Source organism: Delphinus delphis, chromosome 13 (genome assembly GCF_949987515.2).
Source record: "Delphinus delphis chromosome 13, mDelDel1.2, whole genome shotgun sequence".
In the NCBI taxonomy this organism is placed as follows: Eukaryota; Metazoa; Chordata; class Mammalia; order Artiodactyla; family Delphinidae; genus Delphinus; species Delphinus delphis.
In genome coordinates this window covers 24,973,930-24,995,439 of record NC_082695.1, presented here as the reverse complement: position 1 = coordinate 24,995,439, position 21,510 = coordinate 24,973,930, and the positions used below count along the sequence as shown (strand labels likewise).

Here is a 21,510-nt window from a genome sequence, read left to right as displayed (position 1 = left end):
CCGGCTGTGCTCTGTGGAGTCACTGTCATTCCACACAAGATGCCCAGGAAGAAAGGCTTGATTGGTTGGGTGCCTGCGAATGGTATAATTATTGATTTTTTTCTCTATAATTTTATACATTCTCAAAATTATCTCCAAGAAGACACATTTCTAAAAAAACCCAGAAAACCTCAAGGCACCCTCCCCAACCCAGAGCAGCACATGTCTGGGCCACAGGTTGGGGGTGTGGGGGCAGCTCAGGCGGTGCTTCTGGGGCCTGATGCCCGTTACAGAACCTCCGCGGTCACAAGGCCGCCCAGGCCGCATGGCTCACCTGGGCCATCCCACCCCAGATGCAGGCAGATGGCCAAAGCCTCCCCTGCCCCACCCCACTCAGGCCCCCGGCGACATCTCCTGGCCTGTGGGCTCAGGTGCCCTCCCTGCCACAGCCCGTCCCCGGAGGTGGCGAGGGTCCTGTTCACAGCGACCCAGAAAAGCCCAAGCCTGATGTGTCACGACAATTTTAGGACATTCAAGAACATTTAATAGAACAAAAACTTAACAGTATCATCAGTCAGCAGAAGCTTGTGGTCGAGAGAAAACCAACACTGGTCCTTTTGCAGTAAAGCTTGTGCTTAAAGGGAGGAGGCAGGATGTCCTCCTGGAGACTTCGCAGCAACTGCCACTGGACCCAAAGCACCTCACAGCACCACTTCTAGGAACACAGGACCGTCCAGGGTCACCCCTTAAAGCCAACAGTACAAGGATCCTACCAGGAAAAGCGAAATATCTTGCTTCTGGAACCTTCTCAGCCGTGGATCCATGTGGAAATCGTGGGCGGCTTGGCCACACAGCCTGTTGTCAGAGAGGCAGCTGGGCACCCAGGAAGCCCTCCCTGCAGCCCCCTCTGCCCCGTCACCAACCCCGGGAGCTGAGGCCGGGCAACACCAGCCCATCAGCAGTGGCCACGCTCCTCCAGAGGACACCAGCAACACCCCCCCCCCCCACAGGCCCTGCAGCAGGAGCCGCCAGGGACAGCGGTGTGAACTGCAGACCCAGGAAAGTCTCCATTGGCCAAAACAGCCGCCTCACATAATAAATAGGCAAAAATGTGGCCGCAGATCAGGCACACAGGCCACCATAAGGGCAGATGAGAGAAGAACCAAGTGGAGAGACACTGAAAAGCAACAACTCTCCCCTGACAGTCACTCAGCTGACAGCACAGGTGCCCAGCAGGGCAGCAGATGCGAGGATAGAGCCTGTCAGGGAGGAGGGGTCTCCTGTGTGCTCTGGGCTGGGCGCTGCTCTGCAGCTGAAAACAGGCGTTTCACCAGGAGCCTCCCAGGGGGTGGCAGCCGGTGACCTGGGCCAGCGGGCTGCATGTACAGCCCGTCTCACAGCCGCCCTCTGCCCTGGGCTGTTGACTCGTCCGACCCCTGGTCTTGAACCTCCTGCTCACGCATGGAGCCGCAGCCCCCAGGCTGGCTGGGCGGCCTCCCCAAGCCCCCGCCTTGCATTCTGTGGGGCAATGGCTGCTCTTCCTCCTGCTTATTTGTGTTCTGGAAGTGCAGGTCTCGAAACTGTTTGAACCAACAGCGGCTCCCCGTTCCCAAGAAGGGCTGCTGAGGGTTGTCGTCTGGATGGCGGCGGCAGCCTCCCCTGCAGAGCTAAGGCACTTTCTTCCACCCCAGCCAGGAGGGTCACTTCCGAGCGACTCAGGGACTGAAATCGCACCATCTGGGCCCCTTGACTTGTTCAGCTTTTCCTCCTGTTTCTTGCGACGTTGGTTCTGGCTTTCATCACCTTATGTCCAGATTTTGTGTTTTATCGCTACACTTACCAAAACAATTTAACTTTGGTACTAAGAAAACAAAAGCCATTTCCTCCCAGTATTGCTCATAAGAAAAAAAGAGAACTCCTTAGGAAAGATTCCTTTGTCTGGAACCCTGAGGTTGGTGCTGGGTTTCCGAGCCCCTGGAGCTGGAGATTGGCAGAGCTTGAGGGCGGGGGGCACGGTCCGTATCGCCGGCGAGGATGCCCTGTCACACAGGAGGGGAACAGGGGCCTATAAGGTACCCATTCCCCCCACCCCGCCCCGGTTCTCAGGGGCAAGCAGTTGAGGTGCTGCAGGAAGCTTTCACAACCTAGGGAGCTGCCCGCACACGAATCCCCTTCCCTAGGTTGGACCGTGAGTGAGCCTTTCCTCCCACCCCAGTGCTAATGGTTCCCCAATCTCTCCAGCAGGTCAGCGTGTGCGCGGGGCCCTGGCCGCGGAGGCCAGGTGGAAGAGCCTGGCCCAAGCGCAGGCCACACAGGCCGAGTCCCCTGCCCGTCGGGGGCGGGGCTCACACGCTGCGGGGCGGCCAGGGGCAGAGTGTAGGGAGCTGCGTTCGGGGTGACCGTGGGGCCTCAGGTGCTCAGGTCTCAAAGTACTTGTAGATGGCCGTCACGTAGAGCATCACGTTCTGCCAGTCCGGCCGCTCGGTCCCGACCATCTCGTTAATGTCCTGACAGAGGAGAAGAGGCTAGTTAGAGCCCGGGTTGCCTCCCAGCCACAGCACCAAGGGCTCTGGGGGTGGGGGCCTCCCTCATGGGACTTTTGTCCGAGTCTCACTGCACAGGTCAGCAGCCTAGTACCCAGGAAACTCCTCGCCCGGGGCGTAGGCCATGTCCAAGCCTCCCGCCCTGCCCAGGGCTGCCCCTCAAGGCTGGAAGGGGCTGGTCTCCTCTGGGGGAGGGGGAGTTGGGCCGTCCTCCCCACCTGCCTCTCCTCGCTAACCCCTCCGGCGTCACCTCTGAGTGTCCTTCCCACCAGGCACTGCCTGCCCCACGGTGGGCGACCCCCTGAAGCCCTGGAAGCCACAGTTCTCTGTGTCCTGTGTGGCCCCCGTGGTTGGGGAGACATCAGCTGATGCTGCTGGGAAGCGGGCGGGGGACCCTGGGCTCTGAGACGTGCCCGGGAGGCCCCCAAGAAAGACCCGCTGTCCTTGCAGGGCACTGCTCCCAGGGGTCCCATGGGTGCGAGACACAAATGAGGACCAGAGTCAATGGGATGGGGAGAAAGAACACATGTATGTTCAGTGTAAGAATCTCAATGGAAAGTTTTTAGGCTGGGGAACTGCCTGCTTATATATCAGCATTTACACATGGTGTAAAACATCCAGGTAATGAGAAATATTTCAACTGTAATTTCTCTCTCTCTATATATATGATTGAATAGAAGCCACTCAGAAACACGTATTTCTGTGAACTCAGAAGACATATTTATGGAACTCTACACAAACACTCCTGCAGGGTAAAGATGAGTGCAAATATGTCTTCAAAGCTATCGGCTGTCACAAGGCAGGGTGATGGGTACCCTCAGGGTGGGAGGTGGCACTGGGGGTTCCTGACCTGGCCCTGTGGGGTCCTTCACTCTGTGGACCCCCGAGCTGTGCAACACCCCTGTCATGTTAATTTCATCAGCATCTCTGGGTGTGGAAGTCTCTGGCTTTGCATTTGGACGAGGTATTTTCTCCCTGGAAGTCAGACTTGGTGACGAGGCAGGAGCCCCCACGGAAACACGTCTGTCCTGAGCTACTGTAGCCCAGAGCACAGCCCTGACCCCAGGGCTCCTCCGCCTCTCTTCCCGCCCTTGAGAAGCGCTCTGGGGCCTTGCCCTGCCCTCCCCTGCCTCTACTTTGACACCCGAGGCAGATCTGCTGGAATGTGCTTTTGACAGCGAAACGTGACCACCCCCCACTCAGGGCGCTTCCTTGGGACACTTGACGGGAGGCATAAAGAGTGCCGGGCAGGGGACCATCTGCACCCCACCCGCAGGATGTCCTTGCGGCTGGTGCAGGGCCCGCCAGGGCCCCAGTCCCCACCCAGAAGCCTCCTGGTCACCAGGCCTCCCAGGGGTCTCTCCTCAGGGGACGGGGGCTCACCAGTGTGGACTTGATGCCGACACTCTCGGCAGCCTGGAAGGCCAGGGTGAAATTCCTCCGCTGGAAAAGAAACCGTGTGACAGGTGCATGAGCAGGGCCGGGGAGGGCAGCCTGACCAGCCCGGTCCACACCCATACCCGACGCCCCGCCCCTCTGGTGACAAGCTGCGGAGTGACACCCACACACTTGTTTTTTCCTCTCCGCACAGGAGGGTCACTTTTCACACATCAGCTCTGAGCTGCCCAGCACCCCCAAAGCTAATAAGCAACACCTGTGAAATTGTTTCCTCCCCGTGGGGGGTTTCAAAGGTCATCTGAAGGGCAGGAGGGGCCAATGGGGGTGCACACTAGAGGGCTTGGGCCTGGGTCCTCTCCCAGTGCCCGTCTGGGCAGGGCTGCACCGTGAGCCGGTCGTGGCTGGACGTGGGGAAGGTGGCCTGGCGTGGGTGACGCTGCCCAGACCACTCTCCTCAAGAAGCCCTGACCCTCAATGTCGTTCCCAGAGAGGCCACCGGGGTGTGCGAGGAGCCAGCAGCTTGCCCCCCCGCGCCGCCACAGAGGGCTCTCTCCCCTCGCTGCCTGCCCTCCATGGCCTCACCTTATCCTGACTGTTGAGCTCCTGGTAGGGAATGTGGGCGGGCAGGTACGTGTGCAGGAGAGCACAGAAGGCCAGCCCGTCGTTCCAGCTGCTGCTAAAGTTGGTGATGTCGATATTCTGCAGGAAAAGAAAGAAAACATGTGAGCAACACACACTGCGGGCTTCTCAGGAGATGGCCGAGGGGGGCGGAGGCCCCCAGGCCCAGCAGGCTGAGCTTCTGCAGGAAGCACGGCAGGATGGGGGGCTGGGGGCCGAGCCCAGGACCAGCTGGTGCCCGTGACCGGCCCCCACCCTGCACACCAGATCGCTGCAACCACAGTAGCAGAAATTTGAGCCACCCAAACCCTGGCCTGAGAGGACACAGCCCTGGGGGCCAGGGGCTCCGCCGCCGGGGCACCGGGGAGCAGCAGCGCTGTTAGGAAGAGCTGTGGTCCAGCCTCCTCCCCATCATTTACAGGACATCACAACCCCTGCACTCTGAGGACCAGCCACCAGCCTGCACTCGGCGCCAATGACCGGGGGGTGGGGGGTGGGGGGGTGCGTGGGGCTCCCACAGTGCATCTCCGAGAACCACCTCGACTCTTTGAAGGGGCACCTACTCCATATTCAAATTAAATTGTTCACAACTACAGAAGAAACACGTCATTCAGAGTATTTTATTATATGATAAAGCAATTCAGCTAGAAAGTAGTCTTTACCTTTATTTGCAAGAACCCTTTTGAAGCTGAAACTCCACAATGAAATTTGGAAATTCACACGCTTTATGAAAATGCCACAAACTGAAAAAGAGAGCACCCCAACCCCCAGCACCTCCTGCTTCATGTCTTACTACTGTTTCATGCAGCCTTCAAATGCATGAGTCCGCTTCCTGGGTGACTGTGCTCGAGGCGGCAGTCCTCACTCCCCGGGAGCAGCGGCCAAAGAACAACAACGCTATTCACCTCTGTAGGGAGTGTTCTACAAAGTCTGCCGGCCCGACCCCCTTACAGGCCCGACCCCCTTACAAACCGTTAGGTCCTGACACCAAGTAGGGCCCAGGGACAAAGGGCGGGTGGGGAGGGTGGGGCTCTCCTGACAAAAGCAGCAGGTAGTGTGGAAACAAACTCTGTCACCAAAAGGAAGCGTCCAGCCCTGACTGCAGGCACCCAGGACGCTGCCCTCTGGGGACTGCTCAACCATGACCCTCTGAAAGGCAGCAGCTCTGGGGGCAGTGATCCCAGAGGTCACTCCCTCAGTGGCCGCCAATCCGGCCTGGAGGACTTGTCCATAAACTGTGGTGAGGAAAGTGATCAGGTTAAGGTGCAAAGGGGCGCAAATCTGCTGACAGCCCCAGGGAAAGGCGGTGGTAAGGTGTGGTGGCCGTGGGCCATCTGACGCGGCCATCTAAGGGCAGTGCCAGCCACTCAGTGACATCACTGCCCCCCTAAGATGAGGCCTGGGCAGCCCCTGCCTCACTGGTCCCCACACTTGTGACCATGAAGACACTGCCCCGACAGGCTGGCTGCCCTCACAGGCCTCTGCTCCGCAACAACCACAGTTATGGCCATGGCCAACCTGTCCCTTTGATGTCATCGGGATCTCAGGAAGCAGCCAGCAGGGGCGCTTCAGCCCCACCTGGGACTAAGCTAGGACCAGGGAAGGAAGTCACCTGTCCAAGGTGTGGGGCTGGTGGGTGGGAGGACAGGGCTGGGAGCCCTGGTCCCCAGCCTCCTCCGGGCCGTGTCTCACTTTAATTCTCATAAACCCCAGAAGCGTTTTTCCATGAGGCTCAGGTCACAGATGATTCCTGTGGGATTATTCCTCCCAGTCGTCAGGGCCAAACGCCCTGACAAAAGAGCCAGGACACTGGTCGCCATCGCATGGGCAGCAGGGAATGAGCTTCTTCACAACGTGTCCCAGCTCTGCACGGGGCTGAGTGTAGCTTACAGCAGCCAGAGGCTCTGACCCCTGCCCGTGGGTCACATGCACGCCTGGAGGAAAACAAATCTCTACTTCCTGCCGCTAGGCCTGATGTGGCGGAGCCTACGTGCCTGGCCTCACCGGCCTGAGGCAAAGGCCCCAGCACCAGAGAAAGCAGCTGTGCCCCAGCTCCCAGCTGTGGGAACCCGGCCATCCAGCTTCCTCCAAACAGACCAGACCCCCAGCCTGGACCCCGCAGTCAGAGCAGCACCTCGTGAATGAGGCACCCCGAGGAGACAGCGGGCCTGGGGCCCCAGGGCAACGACGACCAATTTCTAAATCAAAACAACCGAAACCCAGACCACTGCCCTGCCCCCTGCGAGATGGAGGGGGCCCGGCCAGTGTGGCCCCGGCCCATCCAAAGACGCTGGAGAAGCAGACAGGCCCTGACACAGGCGTGGGCGGGGAGGTGGGGAGGCCTGCACCCTCTGCTCCCATCTCACCATCTACTTCAGTGTTTTTCATGTTCGGGGCTGAAAAATCAAACTATTGATACTATGAAATAACACAGACAGAACACAGAAAAGCATGGAGACAGCAAGGCTGTCTCCAAAGCTGAAAAGCACAGGGAAGCTGGGACGTTCCCAGCCTCCTGTCTGTGCTCTGGGCCCCACGGCTGTCACAGCGTATTAATAAAAGGACAGGATCCATAGAAAGAAATAAATGCGCGGAAAGGTACAAAAACTGTATGAAATTGCCAGAGGAATGGCCGTTCCCACGGGAGCCACCCCCTCCCACTACCGGCTGTGCCCAAGCAGGGACCACAGGGAGCTCCAGGCCCCCGAGGTGAGCAGTGGGCCGGGGACCCGGGCCCCACCCCACCCGGTTTCCTGAAGAAGAGCGCAGATAACAGCTCTCATAAAATCATTCAACACCCAAGGCCGGAGGGATGGTGACGCTATGACCGCTCATCGCAAAGCAACTCAAATGCCACAGGGACGTGCACGGACCGTCTCTGCAGGCCTGTGAGGACACCAGAGCCGCAGCCCTCCAGGGTGGTGCAGGAGACCTTGGCCTTGGAGGGAGCCAGAGTGCTGACCCCCAGCGAGACACCCTCAGGCCTGCAGGCAGGGGCCTGGGTATGAGTCGTCTGGGGCTGAGCTGGGAGCAGGGGACAACAGGGTGGCGAGCAGGGAGGGGAAGTGAGGGCTACAGAGGCTCCGGAGAAAAGCAAACTGGACTTGGGGACTGACTGGCCGTGAGGAAGGCGAGAGCCCGCAGTCTGTGCCGGCAGAACTGGACAGCAGGGTCCTCCAGTGACGCACGGCTCACTGCGGGGAGGTACTCCCGACAATTACGCCTGTGGCACCCAGGGAGGTGCCTGGTGCTGACACGAGGGTCTGCAGCTGGGGACGCAGTGTAGGGGGGGCACCGGCGGTGGCCGGAGCGGACAGTGCGCAGGAGGGAGGACTCAGACCAAGCCCCTCAGTATAAGGGCCAGGCAGAGGAGAACCGCCTTCAACGGGACACAGGGGAAGGCCCGACAGGCGGGACAAACCAGAAGCCAAAGGAAGAAGCGTCAGAACTGGGAGGGGTCAACAGCATCAGTGCTGCCAGAAAGCCCGCTGAACAAGGCAGCACTCAGGGTGCCACTGGTCCCAGTGAGCAGGTCGCCAGAGGAGTCCCACAAACCACAGCACAGGGCACGTCATCTGCACAGCCTCGCAGCTCTCACACACAGACTTCGTCACGTATTTCCTTCACAAAGTTGTCCAGAAATGGAATTTCTGTTTTCAGAAAGTGGTACTTCCAGTGAAGAGGAAGGTCCTTGACTATGAGACCCGTCTTCCAGTGCGTTTCTCTCTGAAGCAGCTGCAGGGTCAAGGACCTTCCGCCCTACGGGCCCTGACACCGCAGCTCTGCAGGTGGCCAGCTGACCCCTTTACAAAAAATAATACTCATAGAGCCAAAAATGGTGCTTTTTGAGGGGAACATGCACACTAACGGGAGGACTTTCTTCGCACTATTCACAGGCAATGCCAAGCTCTCTAAGAATGAAACAGTTTTCTTTTAAAATAGAGACACATAGTAATTATAATACAAGTTGCTAATTAATGAATTCAGATTTCGCATTTAGCTTTCAGGTGTCTTCAGGGCTCTCCTACTGCACAAGATAAGTATAAGTTTGGACAAAAACAAGAGGGTTACGGGAGTTCAAAAAAGCCTTGAGGGACTTCCCTGGTGGCGCAGTGGTTAAGAATCCACCTCCCAACGTAGGGGACACGGGTTCGAGCCCTGGTCCATAAAGATCCCACATGCCGCGGAGCAACTAAGCCTGTGCGCCACAACTACTGAGCCTGTGCTCTAGAGCCCATGAGCCACAACTACTGAGCCCACGTGCCTAGGATCTGTGCTCCACAATAAAGAGAAGCCACCACAATGAGAAGCCTGCTCACTGCAACAAAGAGTAGCCCCCTCTCGCCGCAACTAGAGAAAGCCCGTGCACAGCAACAAAGACCCAACGCAGCCAAAAAAATAAATAAATAAATAAATTTATATTAAAAAAAAGCTTTGAGCACAGACTCAAATGAGGTGCTTCACCCCATTTTCCTTCCATCCAGGAAGGGCCGACGGTGATCTGTAGGCAGATGGCTGTGGCCTGTGTGCAGGGCCCTCAGCTGCCCTCTTCATCTCACCAGAGCTCAGACTCCCCTGGCCCCCGCTGCCCTTGGCGGGCAGCTCCCCGAGCTGGGACATGTGCCCTCCCCGCTCCTGCGCCCTTAGATGCGGCCTGCCCCCACCTGTGGCAGCAGGTGAGTCCCACCTCTGTGCATCGAGGGTTGAGGGCTGGAGTCTGAGAGCCAAGAAGTTACACAAATGGCCACAAAAAAAGATTAAGAATAGGTCATAAAACATCTTAAAATGTTTTAATGTGTCTGAAGTTTAATTAAGGGCCATAAAATGCACCCCAAATACCACACAGTTGTTAAGGTTCTGATCTATTTAAGGAAATGCCATTTTGGGGGCACAAGGCAAAGGGCCAAAACCCATGATTAATCTCTGCAACACTCATGGCAGCACTTCCTCCGCCGTCTCAGCCGCCGTGGTGGGATCCCCCCGTGACCGTGACCATGACCGAGTACACCGCCTGCCTTTGGGAGGCAGGACAGAGCCACAGACAAACCCTGTCCACGGGGCCTCGAGGCCTCAGCCCTGGGCCGAGGGACAGGGTTTGGAGGGTGTTAGGGAATCTGGGTGAGGAGGGTGGGGGGTGCAGTGCCTAGAAGAGAGGGAAAAGCCACCAGGAGGCGGGTTTTAGCACTCCGGGAGCTACTGTTAGCGGGAGGCCCCAGAGGCCCTGGGAGGAACACGCAGCAGCCTGCTGGTGCTGGGGTGCCTGCGCTGGCTGCACATCTGAGGTGCTGCCTGGGGCCTCCATGCTGTCTCCTGTTTGAAGTTGAGCCAGGCTCTGCTCCAGGTCAGGGGAGGGGAGAGGAGAGGAGGGGGGAGGTGGCAGGGGTCTGGGGAGTCTGAGGCCCGCTCGTCACAATGTCCATGTCGGGACGTGTGTAAAGTGGGAGGAAGGAAGGAAAGACGCCAGGGCAGGCAGCCCAGGGGGCCAGCGACCCCGGAGACAGGCCTGCATCTTGTGCCCTGTGGGGGAAGGGGTTCCAATAAAGGCCTCAGAATCACGGGCAAAACCTTTTCAAGGTGACACCTCTCAGCCATCCGCCGGAGAGGCTGATCCGGCCGGTCTGGGCACCATTCTCCGTAAAGTTCCCCAGATGCCCTGAGTGTGCAGCCAGGAGGCAGGACCACCGACCCGACGACCAAAGGCAGCTGGAAACATGGACGGGACATTCCAGCATGAGGCCTGGCCGGGCCAGCTGGACCTCGCTCAGGACCCTGTGCGCTGGGGAACCAGGCCAGGATCAAGCACTGGACGGAACCTTCCTGACCAGACTCGACATAAGGCAACCAAACAGCCGATGGAGGAGCCTGTCTGAAAAGAGGAATTCCTGGGACAGACGGAGTGAGACCAGCACTGTTGGGCGACCGCAATCAGCAGCGGTAGCGAGCCGGCCTCCCTCCCCTCTACCTGGTCGGACGGACACAACTCCACCTGAGGGGCTTCTGCCGGAAATCTGAGCTGGAATCAGATCCAGCCTCGAATCAACTACCAGTTTATATCAGGGACAGCACTGCAGGGCTGTCAACACCAAACCTAAAATGCTAACGCTCCACAGGACACAGTCCAATTCCTTCCAAAGACAAACTGAAAGGAAACAAAAAGAGGGATGGGAGTTTTAAGATTAAAACAGACTTAAAAGAGGCATATTATCCAAATGCAATGTGTGAACTTTATTTGGATCTTAAGTCAAGCAAATCAACGGTAAAACTGACCATGATTCAATTGGGAAGTCTGACCTCTGTCCAAATATGTGGTGACATGAAATGGCTGGGACCTGCTTCGGAATCACCAGGCAGGGGTGGGAGAGCAAGGACTGTGCGCTGGCCACCCGGGCCTGGGCGGTGTACTGAGTGTCCTTTTACTATTCTCACAGCTTTAGTGTGTATTTGAAAATTTCCATGAAAACCAAACAAACCTACAACTCAATGACAGACAGACAGACAGACAGACAATGACAGACAAACCCAAAGGCCCAAATATGAAAATGGGCAGAGGATCTGAACAGACATTTCTCCAAAGTCGATGGACAATGGCCAGCAGCACAAGAGAAGATGCTCAAGGCTGTTGGTCACCAGGGAATTGCAAATCAGAACGAGGCTGAGCCACCACCTCAGGCCGCCAGGATGCACAGTACTTGGAAAACTGGAAACAACAGATGCTGGTGAGGATGTGGAGAAACCAGAGGCCCTGTACTTGCTGCTGGGAACGTAAGACAGCGCAGCTGCTGCGGAGCAATGTGACGATTCCTGGTCACTTACACGTAGAATCACTATGCACCCCAGTGAGGCCACTCCTTGGGGACAAACCAAGAAGACCTGAAGATGGCGTGGACACAAATCCCCCACACGAGTGTCCACAGCAGCACAGAAGTCCAAAGGTGAAAGCAACACAAACGTCTACCAACCGGAAAATGGATAAACAAAACGGGGAGCATCCCCACGATGGGGCGTTTTCGAGCCAGAGAAAGGAACGATACATGGTACAAAGTGGATGAACCTGGAAACGTTACGCTGAGTGAAAGTGAGACACAAAGCCCACAGATTACATGACTCCATTTATATGAAACACCCAAAATAGTGAAATCCAGAGACAGAAAGCAGATGTGTGGCTGCCAGGGGCTGGGGCCGGGAAACAGTTCCAGATGAGAAGTTCTGGAACTAGAAGGTGCTGACGGACACACAACAACGCGAATGTACTTAATGCCACTCAACTGTAGACGTAAAAATGGCTAAGATGGTACGTTTTATATTATGTGTATTTTACTACAATTTAAAAAATTGTCTGTTCAGAAGTAGCTTATGCTCAGTAAGTCTGTACACCAGGTAGGCCTCAAAAGCAACTAACTTACCCATAAGTGTTTACTGAAGAAGTTATGGCTCACAGGCAATGACTCACGAGTGCATTTTATGGGAATTTACTATGGCCCTGGCCCTGCTCTAAAATTTTTTAATTTCTTAAAAACAAACAGTTAAAGGTAGAAGCAGGGTATCAGTCTGCTTCCTTTACCACCAGGATACACCAAGCACTCTGCCAACTCAAAAGGGACCTGACCCACCGCCCATCCTGGGGATGGCTGTCCAGTGCCCTGGAGGGAAGGGGCCGCACTGACCTGCAGTGACGCTGCCTGATGTGCTCAGGGTGCGAGCACACATCCAGGAAGCAGCTCTAACTACGCTGAAGCTCCACAGAGTCCAGCGTAGAACCATGCGCCACAGGCTTAATGTGCTGTAATAACTCTTTTTAGTCAAATGAACCTATTTTGAGGGGACACTTCATGTCACCCTAAGGGACCGGATTGATGTCCCCATATTTCCCATAAACCCCTCCCAAAGGAAACTTTTTGTGTTGGAGCACACAGGACCCATGAGGTCTGCTGTCTGAAAATTCAGGAAACAGCCACCAGGCAGGGATGGTTGGCAAGAGTCCCTGGTGAGGTCAGTTAAGTCACGAGCACGGGGCAAGTCTGAGCAGTTTTATTAGCAGCGTAGGAACTAACTCTTTTCTAGACTGCGTCTAGCTCTGACAGGGTTATTACTCACTAAAATGCAATTTCAACCGAAGGAGACACAGTACTCCCAGCTGTACCTTTCCTGTGTGTGCTCCAGGGGGCGTGGGCATAGAGGGAGAAGGGTGGCTGGTCCCAGCCCCAGCAGCCCAGGGAAGTGTTTGAGGAGGAGAAGGAGCACTCCTGAACTTCCCAGGACGGCCTCTTTCAGGGTATTCTTGGGACAGAGGCCACCAATCTTGTACTCAGGCTCTGAAACATGGATGCAGTGCACTCTGGGTGCTGCAGCCTTGAGGGCTGCCCAGCATGAGCAGCTCTGACTCGTGGGAGCCGCTGTTCAAATGCCTTCTCCGAGGAAGGGCCCTCAGTCTAGCTGGAGCTCCTGGGGCAGCTCTCAAGGCTCACTCTCCCCTGGCTTATGTCTCAGTTGATGCCTTCTACCGAGCTGAAGGCTCCCTTTCTGCAGAGTAGGAGGCATCGTGGGTTTAGGGTCCCAGGGACCTGGGGCCACTCCTTACAAGCTACAGGGCTGTGGGCACACAGTTTAACTTGGAGGAGTCTCAACTTTCTCATACACAAAATGGGGAAAAGACCCAATTACGAGGATTTAATAAAGTGCCGGCTAGCGCTCGCAGGTCTCGCTCGGCCCCTCATCCGGCCTGCTGAGGCAGTGCTGACCGCCTTCCGTGACACAGACGGGCGCAGGCCAGGGAGGCCCCGCTGGGTCCGAGTCCCTCTCCTCTAGTCAACACCCAGCCCCTGGGGACCCCTATTTGGGCCGGACATGAAAACTGACGGCTCCGTGAGCGGCCCGTCTCTGTCGTGGGACCACAGCACCTATGGCCCGAACAGCACCAAGCAACGGTTTTCCGCTCAGGCTGCAGCTCCGCGAGCGGCTGTTCTCCACCAAGCACCGAGCAGAACCCTGGGCTGCTCGCAAGGCCCTCCGCAGAGGCTGCTCCAGAGCTGGCTTAAGAGCAGTCTGAAGGGAGGGACAGAAAATCCAGGAAAAAAGGCCTGAGGATCTGAAAGCTTCAGTGTAGCAATGGGCTTTAAAAAAAAAGTTTCAGCTTCTAAACATGAGGGCTGCTGAAAGTAAGACAACACTTTATAAAGCATAAAGGACAGACACAGAGTGCACCTAGACTCGTTCAAACACCTTACACTTGAAAAATATAATTCATGCAGAAAAGGAAACTACCACACAGAGACTGCAGCACAGTATTAATCCATCAGAGCAAAGGCGTGGACACAGCCCTGCTGGGACCCCGGCAGGGAGGATGCTCATGGGGCCGCACAGCCACCCTCCCAGCCCTCAGAACACCTTCGGAGGCGCTGAGACAGAAGGAGAGCCTAGCCTGGGAGGACCACGGACAAGTCTTCCCGTTTCTGAAATCGCAGGGAACACGTCTGTCTGACCCAGGACACCAGGACGCCCAGGGGCCAGGCAGCCCGCACGTGAAGGGGCCGTGAGGGGAGGAAATGATCCCAGGACAGAGCCGCTCAACACAGCACGCTCATCTCAAGAAGAACTCACTTCACTGCCTCCAGCAGGAACTGCTGCTTTCAAATCTGTCAGTGGATTTGTTTCTACACCTACCAGGTACCGTTCTGGCAGAGGGAAAATGGCAAAACATCTAAAATAGGGAACACAGACAGCTGTGGCACCACCCTCTTGTACTTCTCTCCAAAGCCCCAGCTCGATGGTTTACTTACCTGCCCTTGAGGGCAACAAGCAGAGGGAAGTGGGAAAACGCTTCTCTCTGGACCCTGTGGTGGAGCGTGACTCCCCCTTGTCCGTCCTGCTGGGGCCCTGTGCGTAGCGCTGGGCTCCTGAACTCCCGGCTCCTTACTTTTCTGGTTTTCTTTTGCATACAAGTTGTTTTCTTGGTATAAAACATGTTAGGATGCAGTCAGAGAGAGAGAGAGTTGAGGGCCATGAGGAGGGAGACGGTGTCAGTAGAAGTCTGATGGTCGCTCACACCTGGAGCCTTCGTGGCACAGTAGTGCACGCTTGTGATCACAAATCTGAGTCATACAAAAGGCGGTCTGACGCCTAGGAAAAGGCATAATTTTAAAAGGCCTGGAAATATTATGTTTCAAAAATAATGTTGGAAGTTCCTTGAGGGCAAAGGTCATGCTCTAGATGGCATTACATCCCTCCTTGTATTCAATGACCTTGTGATGGACACTTCACCAAGAAGGTACATGAATGTATCACAAACAAGCACATGGAAAGACACCCAACACCATTAGTTCACAGGCACCTGTGAACTAAACCAAAACCAAAACCATACACCTACAAGAGGACAGAGGCCGACCGTGCCCAGTCACGGCCAGGACAGGAAGGAATGAGGGCCCTTGTGCACGTGGGGGAGCGGAGGGGGTGCAGCCACTTGGGAAGACAATCTGGCAGCTTTTTAAAGAGTTAAACCTATACTGACTGCATGATCCAGCCAACCACTTTCAGATGCCTCTACAAACGCCTGCACCAAATGTTCACGGGAGCTTTCCTCACAACAAGCAACAACTGGAACCAGACAAATGTCCACCAACAGCCAAATGGATAACAAATTATGACATATTCATAAAACGGACTACTCTTCAGGAATAAAAGGAAATGAATTATTGATATATACAACAATATAAATGAATCTCAAAATAATTATGCTCAGTGAGAGAAGCCAGACCCCTCCCCAAATTGCACACACTATGATTCCATTTATACAAAATTAGAAAAAATGCAAACCCTGCAGGGACAGCAGATGAGTGGTTGCCTAGGGACAGTGGCGGGGGTGGGGCAGGATGACCGGCATGCAAAGGTGCCTGAAGAGGCTTCCGAGGAGGTGGAGATGCTCATCTCACATGGGGACGGTTTCACAGGTGTGTTTCATCAGGTTGTAAAATGTAGATATGTGCAGCAGTAGTGTTCATTTTGTACTGCACAGAAACTCCAAACCACTGTGTTATGCATCACAGTGCTGTGGGGCTACCAGACTTCAAAAATGAACGAACACACAAACACACAAAAAAGCAGATCAGATCTGTGGTCACCAGAGGTAAGGGTGGGGGAGGGGGAATTGGAGGGTACAAACTTCCAGTTTCAAGATAAATAAATACTAGGGATGCAACATAAACATGATAAATAGAATTAATATTGCCGTATGTTAAACATGAAAGTTGAGAGAGTGAGTCCTAAGAGTTCTCAACACAAAAATATTTTTCTTTTTATCTATACAAGATGATGGATGTTCACTAAATTTATTGTGGTCATCGTTTCATGATGTATGTAAGTCAAATCATTATGCTCAGGCTTCCCTGGTGGCGTAGTGGTTGAGTCCGCCTGCCGATGCAGGGGACATGCGTTTGATCCCCGGTCCAGGAAGATCCCACATGCCACGGAGCGGCTGGGCCCGTGAGCCATGGCCGCTGAGCCTGCACGTCTGGAGCCTGTGCTCCGCAACGGGAGAGGCCACAACAGTGAGAGGCCCGCGTACCGCAGGAAAAAAAAAAAATCATTATGCTCTACAACTTAAATCTATACAGTGCTGTATGTCAATTCTACCTCAATAAAACTGGAAGAAAAAATATATGTAGTAATAACATATGTCAATTCTACCTCAATACATTTGTTTAAAAAAAAAGGGCATCCCCAAGCCACAAACACATTCAGATTTAGGTACTACACAGGCTCTCTCACTTTTTAATCTTTTCCTCTTATTCCTGGTGTTTTGGAGTTTTTGTTTTTGCGGTACACGGGCCTCTCACTGTTGTGGCCTCTCCCGTTGCGGAGCACAGGCTCCGGACGCGCAGGCTCAGCGGCCGTGGCTCACGGGGCCCAGCCGCTCCGTGGCATGTGGGATCTTCCCGGACCGGGGCACGAACCCGCGTCCCCTGCATCGGCAGGCGGACTCTCAACGACTGCGCCACCAGGGAAGCCCTGTTTTGGAGTTTTATAACTGAATGCAGTGCAGGGTTAAACCATGGCAGAACCTGCCCCAGGCCAGCGACTTACGGGAGGTGCTGTCTGCTGGACACCCAGGGTGGGCTCCAGTGAACCCCAGGGCACCTCTGCTTGCACAGCAGGAATCCTTCACCTCTTCACCGACTGTCACTGCTCCACCCAGGCTGCCTCTCACCTGTGAGCCAGTGTTTTTAAAAATCATTACCAGGTTCTGCCAGGTTCATGTCACATTATTAGCGTCTCTACTTCCTTAAATAAGACAAAGCCATCTCTGTGGCAGCCTGGACTCTTGAGAAACAGCCTGATGGTATTTCTCCCCTGCATCCTCTTCAAAGCCTCACTGCCCATCAGGAGGTGGGGTCTACTTCCCTCCCCTGGAGCCAGGCAGGCCTCTGCCCCCAGGTCATGAAAGGCGAGGGGCCGTTACCTGTCCCTCTCTTGGGACATTTGCCCTTGGATCGCGGCCAGCACGCTGTGAGGAAGCCCTGGCCACAGGGAGAGGCTGCATGGAGGTTTCCGGTCACAGCCCCAGTGAAAGTCTCAACCACCAGAGGCGTGAGGGCGGGAGCCTGCGATGGAGCAGAGGTGAACTGCGCCTACTGTGCCCTATCCACCGTACCTGTATGAGCCAAGTCAACGCCATGCTTACTGTAAGTCACCCACTCTTGGCGTGGTGCCTGTTACAAGGCAGGAGATTACAGACCAGCCTACTTTCTCCTGGGTCTGAAGAGCCCAACTGGAAAGGAAACCAGGTTCTCTTTCCTCTGCCCTACAGAATCTAATGGTTAATTACCCTTTCCATAGTTATATGTGTACCATGAGGCAGCAATGGAGCATCTTCTCAAATAATCTGCTTCTACAAATGAAGAGGTACCCTAAATTTCCCGAATGACCTCAGGCTAAACTCATTTGTGAAAACCCCAGAGCATCACGTAGGTAATGAAATTAACCCGTCAAATCTCAACTCCTCTGTGGACTTCACATCGTTATGCTGGCACCCCATCCAAAGTCAATGAAGCACAAAAGAAAAAAAAGGCTTCTCACGATGTAAGCGAGTAAGGACTATGCATCCTACCAGAGATGATACATAAAGATTACGTGACCCAGACAATTTAGTGATTCTGCTTTTAGCAAAATAATTAAGCAGCTCTTGAAAATGTTACTTTCCTGATTTATCTTCTATTTCTTAGCATTACTCATAAAATAAAAAGACCTACTTACTGGAAACTTACTGGAGTCTGGGGCACTGCTGGGGAAGCAGGACAGCTTGGTAGGAAGAGTCTGGGGCTGGGTGTCAGGAGACCCTGCAGCGAGAGCTCAGGCTGCAAGCACCCCGCTGGCTTGCAGCTTCCTCCCTATGGAATGGAAGCCCCATCTTCACGATTTCTAAGGGCCGTCTCATGTCTGACTTTCTCCAACTTCTGAGGATGGAATTTTGGATGCTGATTCCGATGAAGCACTTCAAACTTTATCTAAGCAAATGCACTCCTGAGACAAGTATCTTAAGGCTAACTAAGAGCGCTGGTGACCAAACCGTCGACCACACACAGCAGGCTTCTCTGTGTCCTCATGGGAGTTACACGGGAAGAAGGAAGGGCAGAGGAGCAGGACCCCGAGTCACGGAGTCTGTGACTCCGCAGAAACTGGAAACTCCGTGGACCCCTCCCACCTCTGCACTTGCACAAGCCCATCCTGTTGGTGAGGTCACAGCAGGCATATCTGAGAGTCTGCTGCTTCTGTGTACTGACCATGGCTCCGCCCGGCAGCTGGAAGGTCAGCTCTACTGAACATCTTCCTGAATGTATGGACCCCGAATGTGGCTCTGAAAGACGCTCCCAATCAGAAAGACGAGAATCAGTGTTTAAGAACCAGCGCCGTGTGCGATTTGCACACCCTCTCACCTGCGTAGGAAAACCTAACTGGTGTCACAGGGGGAAACCTGACTGAGTAGTGTTACCTACCTCACACTAAAACAATGATCAAACTAATTTATCTCAATGTTACTAAGCAATTAATTTAAAAATTATAGCCCTGACATTTCTGGAAATAGAGGTTAACAGTTGCTGTCAAATCATGTTTAAACAGAACACAAGAAGTACATCGTGATTCTGGGAAAACTTTGTTTCCCAGCTGCTATGTTTGGCACTAAGAGGAATCCCTAAAAACAGGAAGCAGTCCTCTCACTCCACTCCGTGCGGAGCACAGCCCAAGCCGTGCGCGCTCTGCTCCCAGGGGCGCCTGGTGGGCAAGGGACCTTGCTCAGCTGCTGCAAGCTTTCTGGATGGAGACGGCGTGTCATCAGGTCAGAGGACAATTAGACCAGCAGCTTTAATCGCTTCACTGGAAAGAAGCTGTGAGTGTATGCAAGTCCACATAAAGAACGGGTGGGACCACAAATCTGGCCATTCTTTTTCCCTTTGTTCAAGTATTTTAAACCCCTGGAACGCAGTGATATTTACAAACAATAAGATCTTTCTGTATGGGAATTTAGTTTCCATGCAAAGTGACAATGTAAAACAAAAAAATTTAGACTTCCAACCTAGATCTGATTCAGATCAAAACCCTTATCTGCTGCCTGCACCTTTTTTATTTTTAACTCTGGGAAGCCGTCCCTGTGGCCTGAGACTCCAGATACAGCAGAGGAAATCAAACCAACTCTAAGCTTTGCTCTGAGCTTCAGGGATCCTGAACGCGTTTGTTCAACTGTACCCTATCCACTGGCAGAGCCCCTAGCTTTCCTAACCTTCCCGTTCTGCCCTCCCCCACCTGAGCACTAACTCCAATCACAAAGAGAGGATGCTAGGAAGGTGGAAGGGGAGAGAGAGAAGGGAGGATGGGGAAAGTGGCACTTGTAGCGTCTTCCTGAGAGAGACTGAAGACCTCCTTAAAAAGGGAGGGGAGTATCCACAGCAGTAACGTTCCATCCACACCCTCAGACAGACCAGGGGAGGAGGGGTTGTATGTAGAGGAGCTGCTCTCTTCCCCGGCCCCTCCCAGCATGCAGTGACCAAGAAGCATCAAAAGGAACCTGGGTCTCTGGGGCCAATCTCTCCCGGGGGGTGAAAGCTGCCTTTACAGCTTCCAAGCAGTGGCCTGGGGAGGGTGCAGCACCAGCGCCCGGCCTTATAGGCAGACACCAGCACGCTCCCCGTGGACACGGCACATGGCCCAAGGAGGGAACTTCCTTTCTCCTACTTTCTACAGACCGTCTACTATTTCAAAGGAGCTGGGAAGGACCAAGCTATTTTTATCTGGCCATTCATTCTCACTCTACTCTCTTCAACCCACAGGGACACACAATTCTGGGAGAATTTGTTGCTGCTTACTGAAAAAGGGTCAGGAAATAAAGAAGAATCCCAAAAGGAAGCACGCTAGGAGACTTCCAGCTGTGGTGGAGCAGAGGCCGACAAATCCTCTCCTAAAAAAAACATGAAACTGGACAAACTGGTCAAAAATAATCATTTCAGGACTCTGGAAATCAATCAAAGGAAATAAATTAAGAAGCATTATTCATGAAAAGGGACTAAAACTTCCGGTAAGAACAGAAAGTCTGTGGCTCTCTCACCAGAAGCTGCCCTCATTACTGTTCTTCTTTTAGGTTTTTTAAAAAATAGCATTGTATAAAGGAATAATTATAACACTGTACTATTGGGTTTATAACACAAATCTAACATATATTGACAATCACAGCACAAAGGAAGAGCGAGGAAATGGGGCTACACTGGAGCTATATTTTACCAAATTAAGTCAGAAAAACCTTAAGTAAACTCTGGTAAGATGTACATTGTAATCCCTAGAGTAACCGTTAGGAAAATAACTTAAAAAATAGCAATATGGTAATACTCAGCTATATGCTACCTATCAGAAACACACTAGAAAAATATACACCATGCTAAACTGTAATCAAAATAATCAAAATAATAATATTTTGTAAACAAAATAAAGCCAGAGTGGGTGTATCAAACAAAGGAGACTTCAGAGCAAAGAATATTATCGGGGATAAAGAAGGTCATTTCATAATGACAGAGGTCAATTTCTCATCCTTAACATTTATGTACCTAATAACAGTTTCAAAATACACAAAGCAGAAACTATTAGCACTGCAAGGAGACAGAAAATCCACAACTTCAAGTCAAGACATTCCAATACCCCTCACTCAACAGCTGACAGAGCAAGGACACAAAGTAGCTGAAGATACAGAACATGTTGACAACACTCTCAACCAACAGGCTCTAACTGAACATTTTTTCCAATAACAGCAGAAGAGTATTTTTAAAAACTATATACCATGTTCTGGGCCACAAAATGAGTCTCGAAAAATTTAAAAGAGATTCAAGTTACAGAGAGTACGTTCTCTGACCACAATGGATTGAAGTCAGAAATCAATAATAGAAAGATCTCTGGAAAATCCTTAAGTGTTTGGAAACTAAATAACATACTCCTATATAACCCATGGGTCAAAGAAGAAATCAAAAGGGAAATTAAATTACTAAGTATTTTGAACTGAATGAAAAAGAATATACCATATATCAAAGTTTGTGGGATACCACTAAAGTAGTAAGTACTTTGGTGGAAATTTCTAGCAATAAGCATCTATAGCAGAAAAAACCTTCAAATCAAGACAACTTCTACCTTAAGAAACTAAAGAAGAGCAAATAAAACCCAAGGTAAGCAGAAGAAAGAAAATAAAAAGACCAGAGTACAGATCAATGAAACAGAAAAACAAAAACAATACAGAAAATAAATAAAATTAGGGACTTCTCTGGTGGTGCAGTGGTTAAGAATCTGCCTGCCAGAGCGGGGGACATGGGTTCAAGCCCTAGTCTGGAAAGATCCGACATGCTGCGGAGCAACTAAGCCTGTGCACCACAGCTACTGAGCCTGTGCTCTAGAGTCTGCGAGCCACAACTACTGAGCCCATGTGCCACAACTACTGAGACTGCGTGCC

At 53.1% G+C, this 21,510-nt stretch overlaps 1 protein-coding gene across 2 annotated transcripts in view; it reads right to left on the bottom strand.

Moving 5' to 3' along the window:
• Positions 1 to 483: 483 nt before the first annotated feature.
• The window catches only part of SPECC1L (sperm antigen with calponin homology and coiled-coil domains 1 like), a 122,691-nt gene continuing 101,664 nt past the window's right edge, over positions 484 to 21,510 (bottom strand). For both annotated transcript variants that reach the window (XM_060028433.1, XM_060028434.1), the window contains 3 exons: positions 4,503 to 4,619; positions 3,906 to 3,965; positions 484 to 2,486 (listed from right to left, as the gene is read on the bottom strand). In XM_060028433.1, coding sequence (XP_059884416.1) covers positions 2,397 to 2,486; positions 3,906 to 3,965; positions 4,503 to 4,619 — 267 coding nt within the window. In that variant the 3' untranslated portion in view covers positions 484 to 2,396. The remainder of the gene's footprint in view (positions 2,487 to 3,905; positions 3,966 to 4,502; positions 4,620 to 21,510) is intronic.